At 40.7% G+C, this 17216-nt stretch overlaps 1 protein-coding gene across 5 annotated transcripts in view; it reads left to right on the plus strand.

Moving 5' to 3' along the window:
• UBN2 (ubinuclein 2) overlaps positions 1–17216 on the plus strand; it is a 102625-nt gene that overhangs the window by 16150 nt on the left and 69259 nt on the right. For 4 of the 5 annotated variants that reach the window (XM_017499731.2, XM_017499726.2, XM_017499727.2 and 1 more), the window contains exons 3-5: positions 6778–6879; positions 13823–13960; positions 16343–16446. In XM_017499731.2, coding sequence (XP_017355220.1) covers positions 6778–6879; positions 13823–13960; positions 16343–16446 — 344 coding nt within the window. The remainder of the gene's footprint in view (positions 1–6777; positions 6880–13822; positions 13961–16342; positions 16447–17216) is intronic. The other variant, XM_017499729.2, reaches the window with a different exon arrangement.

Here is a 17216-nt window from a genome sequence, read left to right on the forward strand (position 1 = left end):
GATTACAGGCACACGCCACCATGCCCAGCTAATGTTTTGTATTTTTAGTAGAGACAGGGTTTCACCATGTTGACCAGGATGGTCTTGATCTCTTGACCTCGTGATCCACCCACCTCGGCCTCCCAAAGTGCTGGGATTACAGGCTTGAGCCACCGCGCCCGGCCGCCCAGCTAATTTTTTGTAGTTTTAGTAGAGACGGGGTTTCATCCTTAGGTAAATCTTATAGGCAGCTATGCCTAAACAAGAATTATGTTAGGAGAGCAGAAAAAGATCATTGTCATTGTGATTTTAATTAGAAAGCATCCTGGAAAAAGATTGAAAATGTAGGCCGATGCGTGAGAGCTGGGAGGATTAAATGAGTAGCAGCAGACTATCCCAGATGGGGAGAAAGCAAAAGGAAAGGTAGGAAGGTGTATTGAGGGGAGAGTTTGTAGACAGTTTGAATGGGTGAAATGTTCATGTTGGAAAATTGTAAGAAAAAAATTGGAAAGTTAGTTTGAGTCAACATGTAGAAGGCATTTAACTGGTGCCATATGAAGGGTTATCTTTATTTATTTATTTATTTATTTTAAGACAGAGTCTTGCTCTGTCACCAGGCTGGAGTGGAGTGCTTGGCTCACTGCAGCCTCCAACTCCCTGGTTCAAGTGATTCTCCTGTGTCAGCCTCCCAAGTAGCTGGGACTATAGGCATGCACCATCACGCCCAGCTAATTTTTGTATTTTTAGTAGAGATTGGGTTTCAACATGTTGGCCAGGATGGTCTTGATCTTCTGACCTTGTGATCCGCCAGCCTCAGCCTCCCAAAGTGCTGGGATTAAAGGCATGAGCCACCACGCCCGGCTCAATTTATTTTCTTATAGATGGAGTGCTTCTAAAGCATTTTGAGCAGGGGAATAATACGATATTTTAAAAATATTAAGTGGTAATTATGCAGGATAAATTTGAAGGAAGAGGCTGGGCTTAGTGGCTTGTGCCTGTAATCCTAGCACTTTGGGAGGCCAAGGCGGGTGGATCACCTCAGGTCAGTAGTTCAACACCATCCTGGCCAACATGGTAAAACCCCGCCTCTACTAAAAATACAAAAATTAGCTGAGCATGGTAATGCATACCTGTAGTCCCAGCTACTCAGAAGGCTGAGGCAGGAGAATCACTTCAACCTGGAAAGCAGAGGTTGGGGTGAGCTGAGATCATGCCACTATACTACAGCCTGGGTGCCAACAGAGTGAGACTTCATCTCAAAAAATAAAATTTTTGAGGGAAGAGAGGCTAATGAAGGCATTCATTATATTTAGGTGAAAAAGGCTAGCATTCTAGCATTGACAGAATGGAAAGGAAGCTGTAAATGTGACTAATCATGGGAACAAAGATTTATGGGGAGAGATACTTGGAAGCAGAAATTATGAAAGACTTTTGAAATAGCATTATTGAGGTATAACTTAAATAAATGTAATTCATCCATTTTAAGCATATAGTTTGATGGATTTTAACAGATGCATACAATCCTGTAACCACTACTACAATCATGATACAGAACAATTGCATCATCCCAGAAAATTCCCTTTGTAGACAGTCCTGTCCCTCCAGACTTAGCCCCTGGTATCCTCTGATCTAGTTCCTGTGACTCCAGGCTTTTTTGCTGTGTGTGTGTTTGCGTTTTCTAGGGTTTCCTGTAAATGGAACCTCATATCTTCTGCATCTGGGTACTGTTACTTAGCATAGTGCTTTTGAGATCCCTCCATGTCTTGCATGTGTCCCTTTTTTTTTGCTGAATAGTAATCCACTGTATTCCTACTGTGGATTCTGTACCACAGTTGTTTATCTGTCCACCAGATGATGGCCGTTGGGTTGTTTCCTGTTTTTGGCTGCTGTGAATCAAGCTGATATAAATATGAGAGTACAGGTCTGTGTGTGAATACACATTTGCATTTCTCTTGGGTACATGTAAGAGTGGGGTTGTTGGATCCCATGGTAACTGTATGCTTAATAAGAAACTATCTGATTTGCTGAGAGAGATCATTAAAAGAAAAGAAGAAGAAACTACCAAACAATTTTTCAAAGTAGCCACATCATTTTGCATTCCTGCTAATGATGTGTGAGAGAAGCAATAGCTCCATGTCCGTTTTAGCATTTGATGTCATCACTCTTTTAATTTTAGCCAATACTGGTTTTAAGGCAGAAAAATCGCAAAGATGAGCAAAATGGGAATGTCAAATGGGAGAAGCTAATTTGGAGACAAATGACAGTGGGAACACTAATTTCAGTTTTGGTCTATTGAGTGTAAGGTGTTTTCAACTAAAAAATGACACTATGGGTTCTGTAACTTTTCACATAGAATTTTTAATAGAATGGCCCATTGGAGTTAGTCAGTCATGAATTTGAAGATTGGCTCACCTACTTTCTGTGTGACCTTAGATAAGTTACTTGTTCTTTTCGAGCCTTAGTTTTTCCCATTTGTCAAGTGTGAAATAATAGATGGTTGTACTTAGTATGGGATCTGATGCAAAGTTAGCGTTCAGTGGATGGTAGCTGTCATCATGATCTTGCTTGGTATTTAAATATATATTTTATGCGCCCGATAACTTGTGAATTTCTTGTAAATCTGAGCATTTTTTTTCTTTCTAGATGTTCTATTCCCCAACTGTGTTAATTCCCCATGCCAGTAGCCAGAGTGAGTTTGTTAAACACTGATCTTGTCAGTTACTTCCCTGTGCTGATCCCTTCAATGTCTTCCACAAGTGCTTGACTCCACTTGTCCTTGTCTGGGTATGAATGTCTTAGTAAGAAGCCTTGATTAGGTTTTCTGTTGAAGAGGTCTCCTTTCAACCTTTTTCCTTTTTACCATTTATAATTATTATAGTCATTTGTTTAATCTTTGTCTTCTCTTTGTACTTAACTGTTTGTGCATGACTATAATATCCATGAAGGCTGGCATATGGTAAGCCCTCAGTACATTTGTTAAATAGATTATCTTGTTTTAAGTTACTTGAAGACAAGGACTTTTTATACTTAAATTCTTTCTGCTATTTTAACTTACTGCTTTCTGTGGCATAAGTTCTTAACAGATATTTTTGACTCTAAATAATGGTTCAAAACAAGCTAGGTAGAATTATTGAATCAAATAAGATGAAGAGTTTTAAAAGTTATTTTAGCATATTTCTATTATGACAGTAATACGTCATAGAAAATTTAGAAAACATATAAGAGGCAGAAGAAGAAAATATAAGAGTATTGCAGAGTCTCTTGGCAGATGCTTTCAGATTTCTTTCCAAAAGGGTTTTATTAGTACACTCTTATCAGCCATGTTTGAGCAGTCCTATTCTCCATCTTTTCAGAATTTAAAGGCTTGTAATTTGATAGGGGAAATTGATATCTTACTGTAACCTCATTTGTTTTTGATCATTTTCCATTAGGTTGTAATGCTGCATTTTTCATCTTTAATTCTTATATACTAGGGTAGGTTTCTGAACAGTGCTGTCCATTAATCTTTTTATTCTTGTATTCCTGCCTCATCTATTTTAACTCCCATAACTTTAAACACACTATGTGGCAGGACTAGTCTCTTAGATCTTAGATCTCTTCTTCTCTCTCTCATTTAGGGTGAAATCATCCCTCATGTCCTTAAGTGCTTGTGTGTAACTTTTTCTCAATAGAATGTCTCTTACCTTTTCCTGAATTCTGATTCTCACCGTTAATTCTGTAACATAATGTGAAGGTCTCATTCTGCAGATCTGCCAAAATGGGAAAAATAAGGACAATCTAATACGTATTTTGCATCTAAGCACATATGTGTATTGTATGTATATATGTGTATATGTATCTTACATTCGTGTGTGTGTGTGTGTGTGTGTGTGTGTATGTATGTGCATGTATGCATGTTGTTTAAGGTTGCCAACTGGTATTTCTTGAGAAGGATTATCATTGTTCTTGGATTATACCCTCAGGGGCCTTATTTAGCAAAATGCAAATGTTGCCACCCTATGTTGGTTCCTAGAATTGTTCTTGAAACTTTTACCTAACTTGTAAAATCCAAAAATATGGGAACCACTACTTATATCTTGCACCACAGTGCCTTTCTTGGTGATGCTGGTATAGTAATCGTGTTGTTTTGTCCACTGAAAAGCGTACAGTGGAGTCATAGCTTATGTGGGAGTTAGGCGTTTTTAGTATCACTGCGTAATACAGACATAGCAGTTAGTCAGAATTGCCTTTGCATGTTACTTGTAAGGGAATGACACCATGTTGGAAATGTCTTTCATGAGTCTGGCATAACATTTTTCCCTCAAGCACTGGAACAGATCACTGTTTCTTTGCGTTGAAGCAAGGTGAAGCAATTTGCTTTTATTCAAGGGCCATGTTACTGCGACTTTAACCATTAGAATCCCACTTTTCATTGAGAGATATGTGGTGTTAGAGCTGAAACCAAATGAGGTGACTAGAGATTTACATCTTGCATCTCATGCTATCTATAAGGCTCACTGTGGCTTAGTGGTGGCATGTTGGTTGGCAGAATCCTTTGCGCTAATTGTTTTCTTGGTTTTGTTTTTGCTTTTGTTTTTTGAGATAGGGTCTCATTCTGTCACCCAGGATGGAGTACAGTGGCATGAACTTGGCTCATTGAAGCCTCAACCTTCTGGGTTCCTCCTGCCTCAGTATCTCAAGTAGCAGGGACCACAGGCACATGCCACCATGCCTGGCTAATCTAAAAAACAAATTTTTTTTTTTTTTGCAGAGACAGGTCTCACTTTGTTGCCCAGGCTAGTCTCAAACCCCTGGGCTCTCACAGTCCTCCTGCCTTCGCCTTCCAAATTGCTGAAATTACAGATGTGAGCCACTGCACCTGTCCTTCTCCTCCATCTTTTTCTAAGCATCCTCTTCCCCACTCCCCTGCCAAAAAAATCGTGGGACAGGGAAATATTAGAAGATGCTTAGAAAATTTAAGCTGGGTACCATAGCTTGTATCTGTAGTCCTGGCTACTTGGGAGTGTGAGGCAGGAGGATCTCTTGAGCCCAGGCGTTCAAGGTGAGCTGTAACCCTACCATGGCACTCCAGTTTGGGCTACAGAGCCAAACCCTGTGTAATTTTTTTCTTTTGGAAACAGAGTCTTGCTTTGTTGTTTAGGCTGGAATGCAGTGGCACCATCTCAGCTCACTGCAACGTCCGCCTCCCCAGTTCAAGCAATTCTTGAGCCTCAGCCACCCAAGTAGCTAGGACTACAGATGCCCACTACCACACCTGACTAATTTTTGTATTTTTAGTATAGACGGGGTTTCGCCATTTTAGCCAGGCTGGTCTCAAACTCCTGGCCTCAAGTGATCTGCCTGCCTCGACTTCCCAAAGTGCTGGGATTACAGGCGTGAGCCACTACACCCAGCCCAGACCCTGTATCAAAAAAAAGAATTATAGACTCACAAAAAGTTGCAAATATACTACAGAGAAGTCCCGTGTACCCATTGGACCCAGCTTCTCCCAGTAGTAGTATCTTACATATCTACAGTTATCAAAACTAGGAAATTGACATTGGCATAATACAGTTAACTAGATAATAGACCTTAACTCAGATTTCACACACTCATTTCAGTTTTTACATGCACTCATTTTTCATTGTCTTGTATGTCTGCGAGTGTAAGTCTGATTATTGAAACAAATACTTTTAGGCTGGACCCAGTGACTCACACTTATAATCTCAGCACTTTGGGAAGCTGAGGCAGGAGGATTGCTTGAGCCCAGGAGTTCAAGACCAGCCTGGACAACATAGGGAGAGGCTGTCTCTACAAAAAAAAATTAAAAATTAGCAGGGCTTTGTGACATGCACCTGTAGTTCCAATTACTCAGGAGACTGAGGCAGGAGGTTCATTTGAGCCCAGGAGGTTGAGGCTGCAGTGAGCCATGATTATGCCACTGCACTCCACCCTGAGTAACAGAGCGAGACCCAATCGGAAAAAACAAATGTGTAGTGAGCCATGATCATGCCACTGCAGTGCAGCCTGGGCAATAGAGCAAGACCCTATCTTAAAAAAAAATAAATAAATAAAATAATTTTAAGCATAATTTTAGGTTTACAGGAAAGTTACAAAGATAATACAGAGAGTTCTCGTACAGCCTTCATCCACTTTCCCCTGTTGTTAACGTCTTACATTCATATGGTACATTTGTTACAGCTAAGGAGCCAGCATTGGCACACTACCATTCAAGTCCACATTTTATTTGGATTTTACTACTTTTTCCTCAAATGTCTTTTTTCTGTTCCTGAATCTCAGCCAGGTTAGCATATTACACTTAGTCATTATTTCTCCTTAGGTTAATCTGTACCGTGGCAGTTTTCCAGATTTTCATTGTTTTTGATAATGTTGACAACTTTGAAGAACACCGGTCACTCATTTCGTAGAATGCCCTTGAATTTGGTTTTGTCTGATGGTTTTCTCTGGGTTAGGCTGGGGTTGTAGGCTTTTGAGAAGATCACAGAGGCGAAGTGCAGTTTTCATCACAGATCAAGGATACATGGAGTCAATATGATGTATCTCTGTTGCTGTTGACTGTGATCACTTAGAGAGGAAGTGTGGCCGGGTTTCCCACCAGGAAGTTACTCTGTCCCTCCCCTTTTCATACTCTTTGGAACAAGTCACTAAGTGCAACTTGCACTCAAGGTGTGGGAGGACTTAAACCTCTTGGAGAGGGGGATTATCTACAAAATTGTTTGAATTCTTCTAACAGGTCTTTTTTAACTTTATGGAAACAGCATGAGTGCTAAATCAGTCTAACGTATCTGTTCTTTGCAGGGTGGGAAACCCCGTAAACACCGGAAGGATCGGCTACAAGATTTAATTGATATAGGCTTTGGCTATGATGAGACAGATCCATTTATTGATAACTCAGAGGCTGTGAGTAATGTATCTTTAATATAGCAGCAAATTCATTGTTTGTATGGGATAGTAGAAGTCAAGGGTAAAGTAACTTAAATAGTTCAGTGAATGTTTCTATTTGTGCTTTCTAAAGCCATGTTCACTACTTAAAGATTTACCTTTTTTATTTTTTATTTTTAAGAATACTACACATTTAGAATTTTGTAATATTGGGTTTCTATATGGTGAGTTGTTATTACACTATTAAACTAGACCTAGTTTTATCAAATTTTTTTCTGTGAAAGGCCACATAGTGACTGTTTTAGACTTTGTGAACCTTATGGTTTCTGTCACAACTACACAACTTTGCCATTGTAGCATGAGAGCAGCCATAGATAATACCTAAATGGATTAGCATGGCTGCATTTACAATGAAACTTTATGGTCTGTGAAATTTAAATTTCATATAATTTTTGTGTGTCATGAAATAGTAATTTTCTTTTTATTTTTTTCCCCAATCATTTAAAAAATGTAAAATCCATTCCTAGCTTGGACGCTGTATGAAAAGAAGCTAGTGGGCTGGATTTGGCCAGTGTGTCTCATGATTTGCTGGCTCTGTACAATGTCTTTATTTTCATATGCTCTGCTCCTTTCCAGCTCTGGAAAGAATCTCTTGGGATTCTCTAATAGTTGCTCATTTTCAGATGTGTAATTATAGCTTTGACTTCATCATCACCCCTTGTCCAAACTGAGAACCAAAATAAGTTTTTTAAAAAAAGTGAAAAGGAAAGTCAAATGCTGAAAAACATTATGTTAAGATAATGGTTCTCAGTCAGGGGTGAAAATACTAATACTTCTTAACTCAGACTTAAGGAATTAGGATTTCTAGAGGCAAGGCCTACAGAGATTTTAGTGTGCCCATTTTTAAATTATAAGATTAACATATGCTTATGGTAAAACAACAATAAAGTACAAGTTAGTTATGAAGTAGAAGGTAAAGTACCCAAAGGGGCCCCCTTCTGAGAGGTAAATACTAAAAATCTTCTTATGTAGTTGTCCAGAAATTTCAGTGATACGTATATATTAGTACATAGATATAATCCTTTTAATGGCTGTTAGCGAATATACCTAAATTACATAATTTATCTAGGATAAATTTCTTTTTTTTTTTTTTTTTTTGAGACAGAGGTTCGCTCTTGTTACCCAGGCTGGAGTGCAATGGCACGATCTTGGCTCACCACAACCTCCGCCTCCCGGGTTCAGGCAATTCTCCTGCCCCAGCCTCCTGAGTAGCTGGGATTACAGGCTTGAGCCACCGCGCCCGGCCTGATAGGATAAATTTCTAACAGTGGAATTTGTTGGTCAAATTTATTTGCATCTTGATTTTTATTTATTTGCATCTTGATTTTTATTGATATTCCCAAACGTGGGCAGGTGTGTTTCAAAATGACTTCCGAAGTAAGAACCATGCAGTCTTAAAGATTGGTGCTATGGGTTGAAATTAATCTGGCAGACATCTATAATATCTATTTAATTTTTTATTTCTGCCATGCCTTATTACCAGGATGGTGCATTGAATGCCAGCCTTTATCACCAGTCTGTTTTGATTGAGCCCTACAGCTTTTCCCCTGGAATCTCCTTTCTCTTATAAAAGGAAGAAGAATTTAGGAGTGCATTTAAGGACTGAAGCAGCCCCTTGATTACATAGCAAATGAAAAGACAACAAGTCATGTTTTGCAGTAGAGAAGGTGTATGTTCTTCCATTCTTGTCCGTGTACTAGAGTAATATAATCCCTGAGATTATGATATCCTCTGCAATGTGCAGTAATTACTAAGGATATACAGAAAGTGATGCTAGGTGACTATTACCCTACCCACAAATTGTATAGTTTGTCTTTTTTCCTGTTGCTACCGTGGTTGCTTATAAAGTTGATGACAGAGCATATAAAGGTAGGAGAGTGACAGTAAGGACTTCAACATGAGGCACATTGGATACTCTGTCAAACTCCTAAGTTACTTCTGGTGTCCCGACATAAACTTAGTTACCATGCTAGGCATCTTGGTCTGTGTAAGTAACATATTGCCAGTGGCCTTCCTATTCCCAATAAATCAGGGCATGGAATGTTTTTCAGAGTCTTGACCTTGATTTGTAACTCAGTGCAGAAGCCTAGATTATTATCTTAATTCAGTTTCTAATTTGCTGTGTAGCCAGGAGTGAGTCTTTTAGCACACCCGGTTTTCTCTGCTATGACTTGCTTACCCCACAGAATTAATTGTGCCTTAAATAAGGTAATGAATGTAAACTAGCTGAAGAACATGAAGCAGGTGCAAAGCATCAGTAGAAGTATTAACATTATGTGTACTTTTTGAATTCTAAATAACCAAGAAGGAATTTAGCCATATGTAAATGGGCATCACATGTACTCACACTTACATAAGTAGCTTTTTTAAATTAATAAACTTTATTTTTTTTAGAGCAGTTTTAGAGTCACAGCAAAACTGAGCAGAAAGTACAGTTTCCATGAACACCTTGCCCCTGCACACACGCCACCTTCCCCACTCTCAGCATCCTGTACTACAGTAGTACATTTGTTATAGTTGATGAGCCAACATTGTGACACATCATTGTCACCGAAGTTCATAGTTCACATTAGGGTTCATTCTTGGGCTTATACACTTTGTGAGTTTGGACAAGTGAATAACGACATATATCTACCATGGTAGCATCACGCAGAAGTGTAGTATCACTTCCCTCAAAATCTCCTGTGCTCTGCCTATTCATTCCTCCCTCCCTCCTAATTACTGGCAACTACTGGTCTTAACTGTCCTTCATAGTTTTACTTTTTCCAGAATGTCTAATAGAGAAAATGATATAGTATGTAACTTTTATAAATAGCATTTTTAATATTTCCTTTTGTAACATTTAGGATATTTTCAGGCTGACTTTTGTAACTCATAATTGGATTACGTATAAACTTAAAGGGTGTGACCGGTATTTTTAAAGAAAATTAAATAGAATAAAAACTATCGGTATGTTATTGGTAGACTATACAGTTTTATTGGGTGTGTATGTGTATGCTAGATTTTGATGTGTAATGTATTTTCCGCTTCGGTTGTGGTGAAGAAAAGTTGAAAGCTATTGTTTTAATAAGTTAAGATAAATTTTGTAGATATAAATTGTTTAGTCATACAACTAGTTTCTGAACAAGGTCCTGTTTTATAAGAAGAAATTGAACTGAAATGCAGGTTGATTGACTTACAAAGTAACTTAGTATCTTTGCCCTTGACATACTGTTTAGTTGTTTTTTTTTTGAGACGGAGTTTCACTCATGTTACCCAGGCTGGAGTGCAATGGCGCGATCTCGGCTCACCGCAACCTCCGCCTCCTGGGTTCAGGCAATTCTCCTGCCTCAGCCTCCTGAGTAGCTGCGATTACAGGCACGCACCACCATGCCCAGCTAATTTTTTGTATTTTTAGTAGAGACGGGGTTTCACCATGTTGACCAGGATGGTCTTGATCTCTTGACCTCGTGATCCACCCACCTCGGCCTCCCAAAGTGCTGGGATTACAGGCTTGAGCCACCGCACCCGGCTGTTTAGTTGTTTTTATGAGATAATTCAGACATTAACAACTATGGTCGAACCAAATGATTCTTGTTCTTTTCATTTATTGTATTGCCAGTAAGCTTTCAGTGTTGGCATATTATTTGATATATTCTGAATCATGTACTAATTACTAAAAATAAATGCTTTTGAAGATTATTTTTAGTCTCATATTTATGCTACCAAATTGTAAAAGATCTGAAAGAAAATGTTATTGCTTATAAATAAATAATGATACCAGGCATAAATGACACTTTTATTTAGATGGTCTCTCTTAAATTTCACTGGAACTTTGTGAAGTAATATTGTCCCTGTTTTATAACTCTTCAAAACTGATATTAAGTGATTTTCCCTGGGTCACAGTAGCTAGTCATGGGCAAAGAATCTAAATCCAGACCTTTTGATTCTTAAGTTCAGTGTGTTACTTCTTAATATGTTCTGCTTAAATGGCCGAACTAAATATTCATAAAAAGTTTATTCTCCTGCAGAGTGTTCTGATAGGAAAAGCTCAGCAGAATACTACATAAGAAAAAGACTTTGAGCACATCAGAATTGCCCTGTATACCTGGTGATGAATGTGTTTCACTCCCACGTGAAGCAGCTTGGTATCGTGGATGGGTTGGAGGCAGCCAGTGACTTTGCTAAAACATATATATATATATATATATATATATATATATATATATAATTGCTTTGGTAAGGTACTTACCTGGCTTTCATTTTTAACGTGAGAGTAATATTTGCCTTTCTTACCTCACAAGGGTATCATGAGGACCAAATGAAATACTTATATGAAGAAGCATTGAAAATTCTAAAGCATTGTGCAAAAAACAATGTAGGCAAAGAGTACAGGGGTTTTTATCTTATTACATTACACTTTTCAAAATTATTACAGTCTGCTGGGTGCAGTGGCTCACGCCTGTAATCCCAGCACTTTGGGAGGCTGAGGTGGACAGATCACCTGAGGTTGGAGTTTGAGACCAGCCTGACCAACATGGAGAAACCCCATCTTTACTAAAAGCAAAAAATTAGCCGGGTGTGGTGATGCATGCCTGTAATCCCAGCTACTCAGAGGTTGAGGCAGGAGAATCACTTGAACCCGGGAGGAGGAGGTTGCAGTGAGCCGAGATCACGCCATTGCATTCCAGCCTGGGCAACAAAAGCGAAACTCTGTCTCAAAAAAGAAAAAAAAAATTTTATTACACTCTTTTCACTTTTAATTCTTCACTCCTTGTATCACTCCTTTATTTGCCTATGGTACTGCCCCTTTTCTGTTAGATCTTTATAATAGTGTAGATCTTTATAGTAGATCTTTCTGGTAGTGTATTAAGTACAACAATAAGAAAGTAGTTCATTTTTTTCTTTTAGGTTTCTTCACTAATTTTATTTCAGTTTAATTCAGGGTGATTAAATGGGTCCCTCTTCCTTTTTCTATTCTCCACATAATTTAAAAGGATACAGTTGAAAGTCACAACTTTTGTACTTAGCCTTAACATTGTTACAGTAACTAATAGGACATGTGTCTTCTTTGCCCATGGCAAAGAGGTTTTCCTAAAAATCTGACTTTGTTAAAGACTAGTTAGANACCATGCCCAGCTAATTTTTTGTATTTTTAGTAGAGACAGGGTTTCACCATGTTGACCAGGATGGTCTCGATCTCTTGACCTCGTGATCCACCCGCCTCGGCCTCCCAAAGAGCTGGGATTACAGGCTTGAGCTACCGCGCCCGGCCCCAAACTACTTTTGGATGGTCAGCGGTTGTGTGGAGCCCCCGGCCAGCCACAAGCCCCAGCAGATGCCACCTCCAGAAGAGCCGTTATGACCGCGGGCCGTACTGTGCCTTAGTGTCTACTGGTAGGACCCTTCCTCCTTCCCCAGGACTGCGGGGCCTGGCCATAGCTCCTGTGGGGTGGAGGGGACCCCTCTGGAGAAGGGGAAGAAGGTGCCTGCTATGCTTTGGGAGGACAGGCCAGAACAAGGTCCTGGGTCGGGAGCCCAGCTGGCTGGGCCCAGTTGCCTGTGCAAGGCCCTCCAGTTTGCTCTGAGACCCCCACTCCATGAACCAAATTCAAATAAAGTGACATCCCCAGCAAAAAATAAAAAATAAATAAATTAGTTTAAAAAAGAGGAAGAGAGAGCAAAGGGGCAGGTGCCACACACTTTACAACAACCAGATCTCATAAGAGATCATCTATCATGAGATCAGCCAGTGGATCCAGTCACCACCCCTGAGGCCCCTTCTCCCACACTGGGAAGTACAATTCAACATGAGATTTGCGTGAAGACACAGAGCCAAACCAAATCATTCCACCCTGGCCCCTCCCAAATCTCACATCCTCTCACTTTTCAAAACACCATCATCCCTTCTCAACAGTCCCCCAAAGCCTTAACTCATTCCAACATTAACTCAAAAATCCAAGTTCAAAGTTTCATTTGAGACAAGGCAAGTTGCTTCAACCTATGACCCTGTAAAATAAAAAATGAGTCGGTTACTTCCAAGAGACAATAGGGGTACAGGCATTGAGTAAATACTCTTTTTCTAAAAGGGAGAAATTGGCCAAAACAAAGAGGCTGCAGGCCCCACACAAGTCTGAAACTCACCAGAGCAGTCATTAAATCTTTGGAGTCTCACACTGTCACTGGGGCTGGAGTGCAGGGGTGCAATCTCAGCTCACTGCAACCTCTGCCTCCTGGGCTCAAGCAATTATCCTCCCTCAGTCTCCCAAGTAGCTGGGATTACCACCACCACGCCCATCTAATTTTTTTTTTTTTTTTTTTTTTGTATTTTTAGTAGAAATAAGGTTTCACTATATTGGCCAGTCTGATCTTGAACTCTTGACCTTGTAATCCACCTGCCTCAGCCTCCCCAAGTGCTGGGATTACAGGCGTGAGCCATCATGCCTGGCCTAAATTAAATGTCTTTAAGATTTTCTCCACTTAAAAGTATAGGGCTAAGATAGAAAAAAGTTTTTTATTCTTTATAAAACCTCCTTATGGTGGGAAGTGAAATTTACTCCTTATCTGGACACTTAGTCCTCTTTTTTAACCTGATTTCTCAGCAGAACCATTTGTCATTAAGAAAACTAGCAGTGGGAAGGAAAAAAAAGTAGTAATAGCAGTTATCCTTAAATGTTTCTTAGCAGGTGATATATTTAGAATTTATTTCATTATTTTGGAAGTTTTTTTCATATATGTATATACCAAATTATCAGAGCGAATTTTTATTCCAGATATTAACTTTCTAAATTTATACGAAATATTCATTGCAGTCTGTTGCAACTAGGATTTAAGGGAGATGCTGCTGTGGTGAATGAATTTCTTTGACATTTATAGAGTTAAAGACAATAGGATATAGCTGAAACTTTTTTTTCTTACCTAGTATGATGAATTAGTTCCCGCTTCTCTAACAACAAAATATGGAGGCTTTTATATCAACACTGGCACTCTGCAGTTTCGCCAAGCTTCAGATACTGAAGAAGATGATACTACAGACAACCAAAAGCACAAGCCACCCAAAGTGAGTTTATCGAACATTGCAAGAGTAATGAGAATGTTCATTTAATAGGATATGTTTTTGAATGTTACTTGTGTTATGAGTGTGAATGTAAGGAAAAGTAAAATACAAACCATTGTTTCATGAATATACAGCTAGTTACATGATTTAAGATTAAATTATGTAGTTATGAAAGAAGCAGCTTCTCTGCTCCTGCTGGAATCTCTCCCTGGTTCAGCCCGCCTGCCTCCACCATGTCCATCAGGGTGACCCAGAAGTCCTACAGGGTGTCCACCTCTGGCCCCCGGGCCTTCAGCAGCCGCTCCTTCACGAGTGGGCCCAGTGCCCGCTTGAGCTTCTCGAGCTTCTCCTGAGTGAGCAGCAGTGGCTTCCACGGTGGCCTGGGTGCAGGCTATGCTGGGGCCAGCGGCATAGGCATGGGAGGTATCACCACTGTCACCATCAGCCAGAGCCTGCTGAACCCCATTAAGCTAGATGTGGACCCCAACATCCAGGCCGTGTGTACCCAGGAGAAGGAGCAGATCAAGACCCTCAACAACAAGTTTGCTTCCTTCATCGACAAGGTGCGGTTCCTGGAGCAGCAGAACTAGATGCTGGAGACCAAGTGGAGCCTCCTGCAGCAGCAGAAAATGGCTCGGAGCAACATGGACAACATGTTTGAGAGCTACATCAACAACCTGAGGCGGCAGCTGGAGACTCTGGGCCAGGAGAAGCTGAAGCTGGAGGCAGAGCTTGGCAACATGCAGGGGCTGGTGGAGGACTTCAAGAACAAGTATGAGGATGAGATCAATAAGCGTACAGAGATGGAGAATGAATTTGTCCTCATCAAGAAGGATCTCGCCTGGAAGGACTGACTGACCCAGGCTGACTGACGAAATCAACTTCCTCAGGCAGCTGTATGAAGAAGAGGTCCGGGAGCTGCAGTCCCAGATCTCAGACACATCTGTGGTGCTGTCCGTGGACAACAGCCGCTCCCTGGACATGGACAGCATCATCGCTGAGGTCAAGGCGCAGTACAGGAGATCACCAATCGCAGCCAGGCTGAGGCGGAGAGCGTATACCAGATCAAGTATGAGGAGCTGCAGACGCTAGCTGGGAAGCACGGGGACCTGTGGCGTACGAAGACTGAGATCTCCAAGATGAACCGGAACATCAGCCGGCTTCAAGCTGAGATCGAGGGCCTCAAAGGCCAGAGGGCTTCCCTGGAGGCCGCCATTTTAGATGCTGAGCAGCGCGGGGACCGGGCACTTAAGGATGCTTATGCCAAGCAGCAGGAGCTGGAGAACGTCCTGCAGCGGGCCAGGCAGGACGTGGCATGGCAGCTGCGTGAGTACCAGGAGCTGATGAATGTCAAACTGGCCCTGGACATCGAGATCGCCACCTACCGCAAGCTACTGGAGGGTGAGGAGAGCCGGCTGGAGGCCCGGATGCGGAACATGAGTATCCACACGAAGACCACCAGCGGCTATGCAGGTGGTCTGAACTCTGCCTATGGGGGCCTCACAAGCCCGGACCTCAGCTATGGCCTGGGCTGCAGCTTTGGCTCAGGCGCGGGCTCCGCCTCCCTCAGCCGCACCAGCTCCCCCAAGGCTATGGTTGTGAAGAAGATTGAGACCCTCGATGGGAGGCTGGTGTCTGAGTCCTCTGACGTCCTGCCCAAATGAACAGCTGCAACAGCCTCTCCCAGCCTGCCCTTCCTGAGGCTGCCCCAGAGCCCGGGAGGGAGGCCGCTGTGCAGGGGAGCACAGGGAACAGGAGACCCACCAGACACTCAGCCCTAGCCCGCAGCCCACCCACGCGGAGTTTACTGCCTGGGGACCACCCTTGCCCATGCCTCCAGCTGCAAAACAATTCAATTGCTTTTTTTTGGTCCAAAATAAAATCTCAGCTAGCTCGGGAAAAAAAAAAAAATGTAGATATGGGGATATTAGTATTTACATCATAAAGTTGTATTTTCTTTTAAAACTCTACAAATGTGGGCTAACAATTTACTGTTAAGACTTGCTGTAGAAATGACTAATAGCTGTTACCTTTCCTAAGATGTGATTTGTAACAAAATCTATAGAATTTGTCTTTGGGAACATTGTCTTTGGGAAGGATACAGTGTCCTTAGATAAGTGTTTCTTGAAGTGTGGTCCAAAGACTTACTTGTACCAGAATTACCAGAATGCTTGTTTAAAATGCAAATTATAAGGTCCTAACCCAGATAACTGAATGGAAACCAGAGGTGAAAGTGCTCTTGAACCCCAAGGATCTGCATTTATAACAAGTGATTGTAATGCACACTGACATTTGAGAAAACCCACTGTTGATGCTGGATTGCTAACATCAAAGAGTAAAGCATTGATACTTACATAAATGATACATTCTTTTATAATTTCACAGGTTCCCAAAATAAAAGAAGATGATATCGAGATGAAGAAGCGGAAGCGGAAAGACGAAGGGGAAAAGGAGAAGAAGCCAAGGAAAAAAGTACCCAAACAACTGGGGTACGTTAAATTAAACCTAAGAAGGGAACTGGTGTCACAGTATGACTGTCTATTTTGAGAAATATATACTTACCATTAACTAATTCAACTTACCTGAGTTTAATATAGTATGGTGTTGATAAATATTAATGACATATTTAATAGTATTATATTTGTTAATAAGTAGAAGCCTTTGTCATCTTAGACACTCAGTGTTTTAGATGAAATTTGTAGATTGGTTTATTAAGCATTTTGCTCATTACAACTTTTTACCAACAAGAACAAGTTTGAAAAGATATAAACATTGAAAAAACTATTCTAATCTTTGGTACTAAAACTAAGTTTTGATGCCTGGGGAATGGAGGTTGGCAGTAGCTTATATGTAAACAATTTATAGTTGTTTTAATATTTAAATTTTTCATTGATTTTATTATTATTTTTTATTTTTTTGAGACAGTGTCTGACTCTGTCACCCAGGCTGGAGTGCAGTGGTGCAGTCTTGGCTCACTGCAACATCCATCTCCTGGGTTCAAGTGATTCTCATGCCGCAGCCTCCCAAGTAGCTGGGATTACAGGTGTATGCCATCACACTTGGCTAATATTTGTATTTTTAGTAGAGACGGGGTTTCACCATGTTGGCCAGGCTGCTCTCAAACTCCTGACCTCAGGTAATCCGCCTGCCTCATCCTCTCAAAGTGCTGGGATTACAGGCAAAAGGCACCATGCCCCGCCAAAAATTTTCATTGATTTTATATAGCTATTCTTTTTTTTTTTTTTTTTTTTTTTTTTTT

The sequence above is a fragment of the Cebus imitator genome, unplaced genomic scaffold, assembly GCF_001604975.1.
Source record: "Cebus imitator isolate Cc_AM_T3 unplaced genomic scaffold, Cebus_imitator-1.0 Scaffold260, whole genome shotgun sequence".
Classification (NCBI taxonomy): Eukaryota; Metazoa; Chordata; class Mammalia; order Primates; family Cebidae; genus Cebus; species Cebus imitator.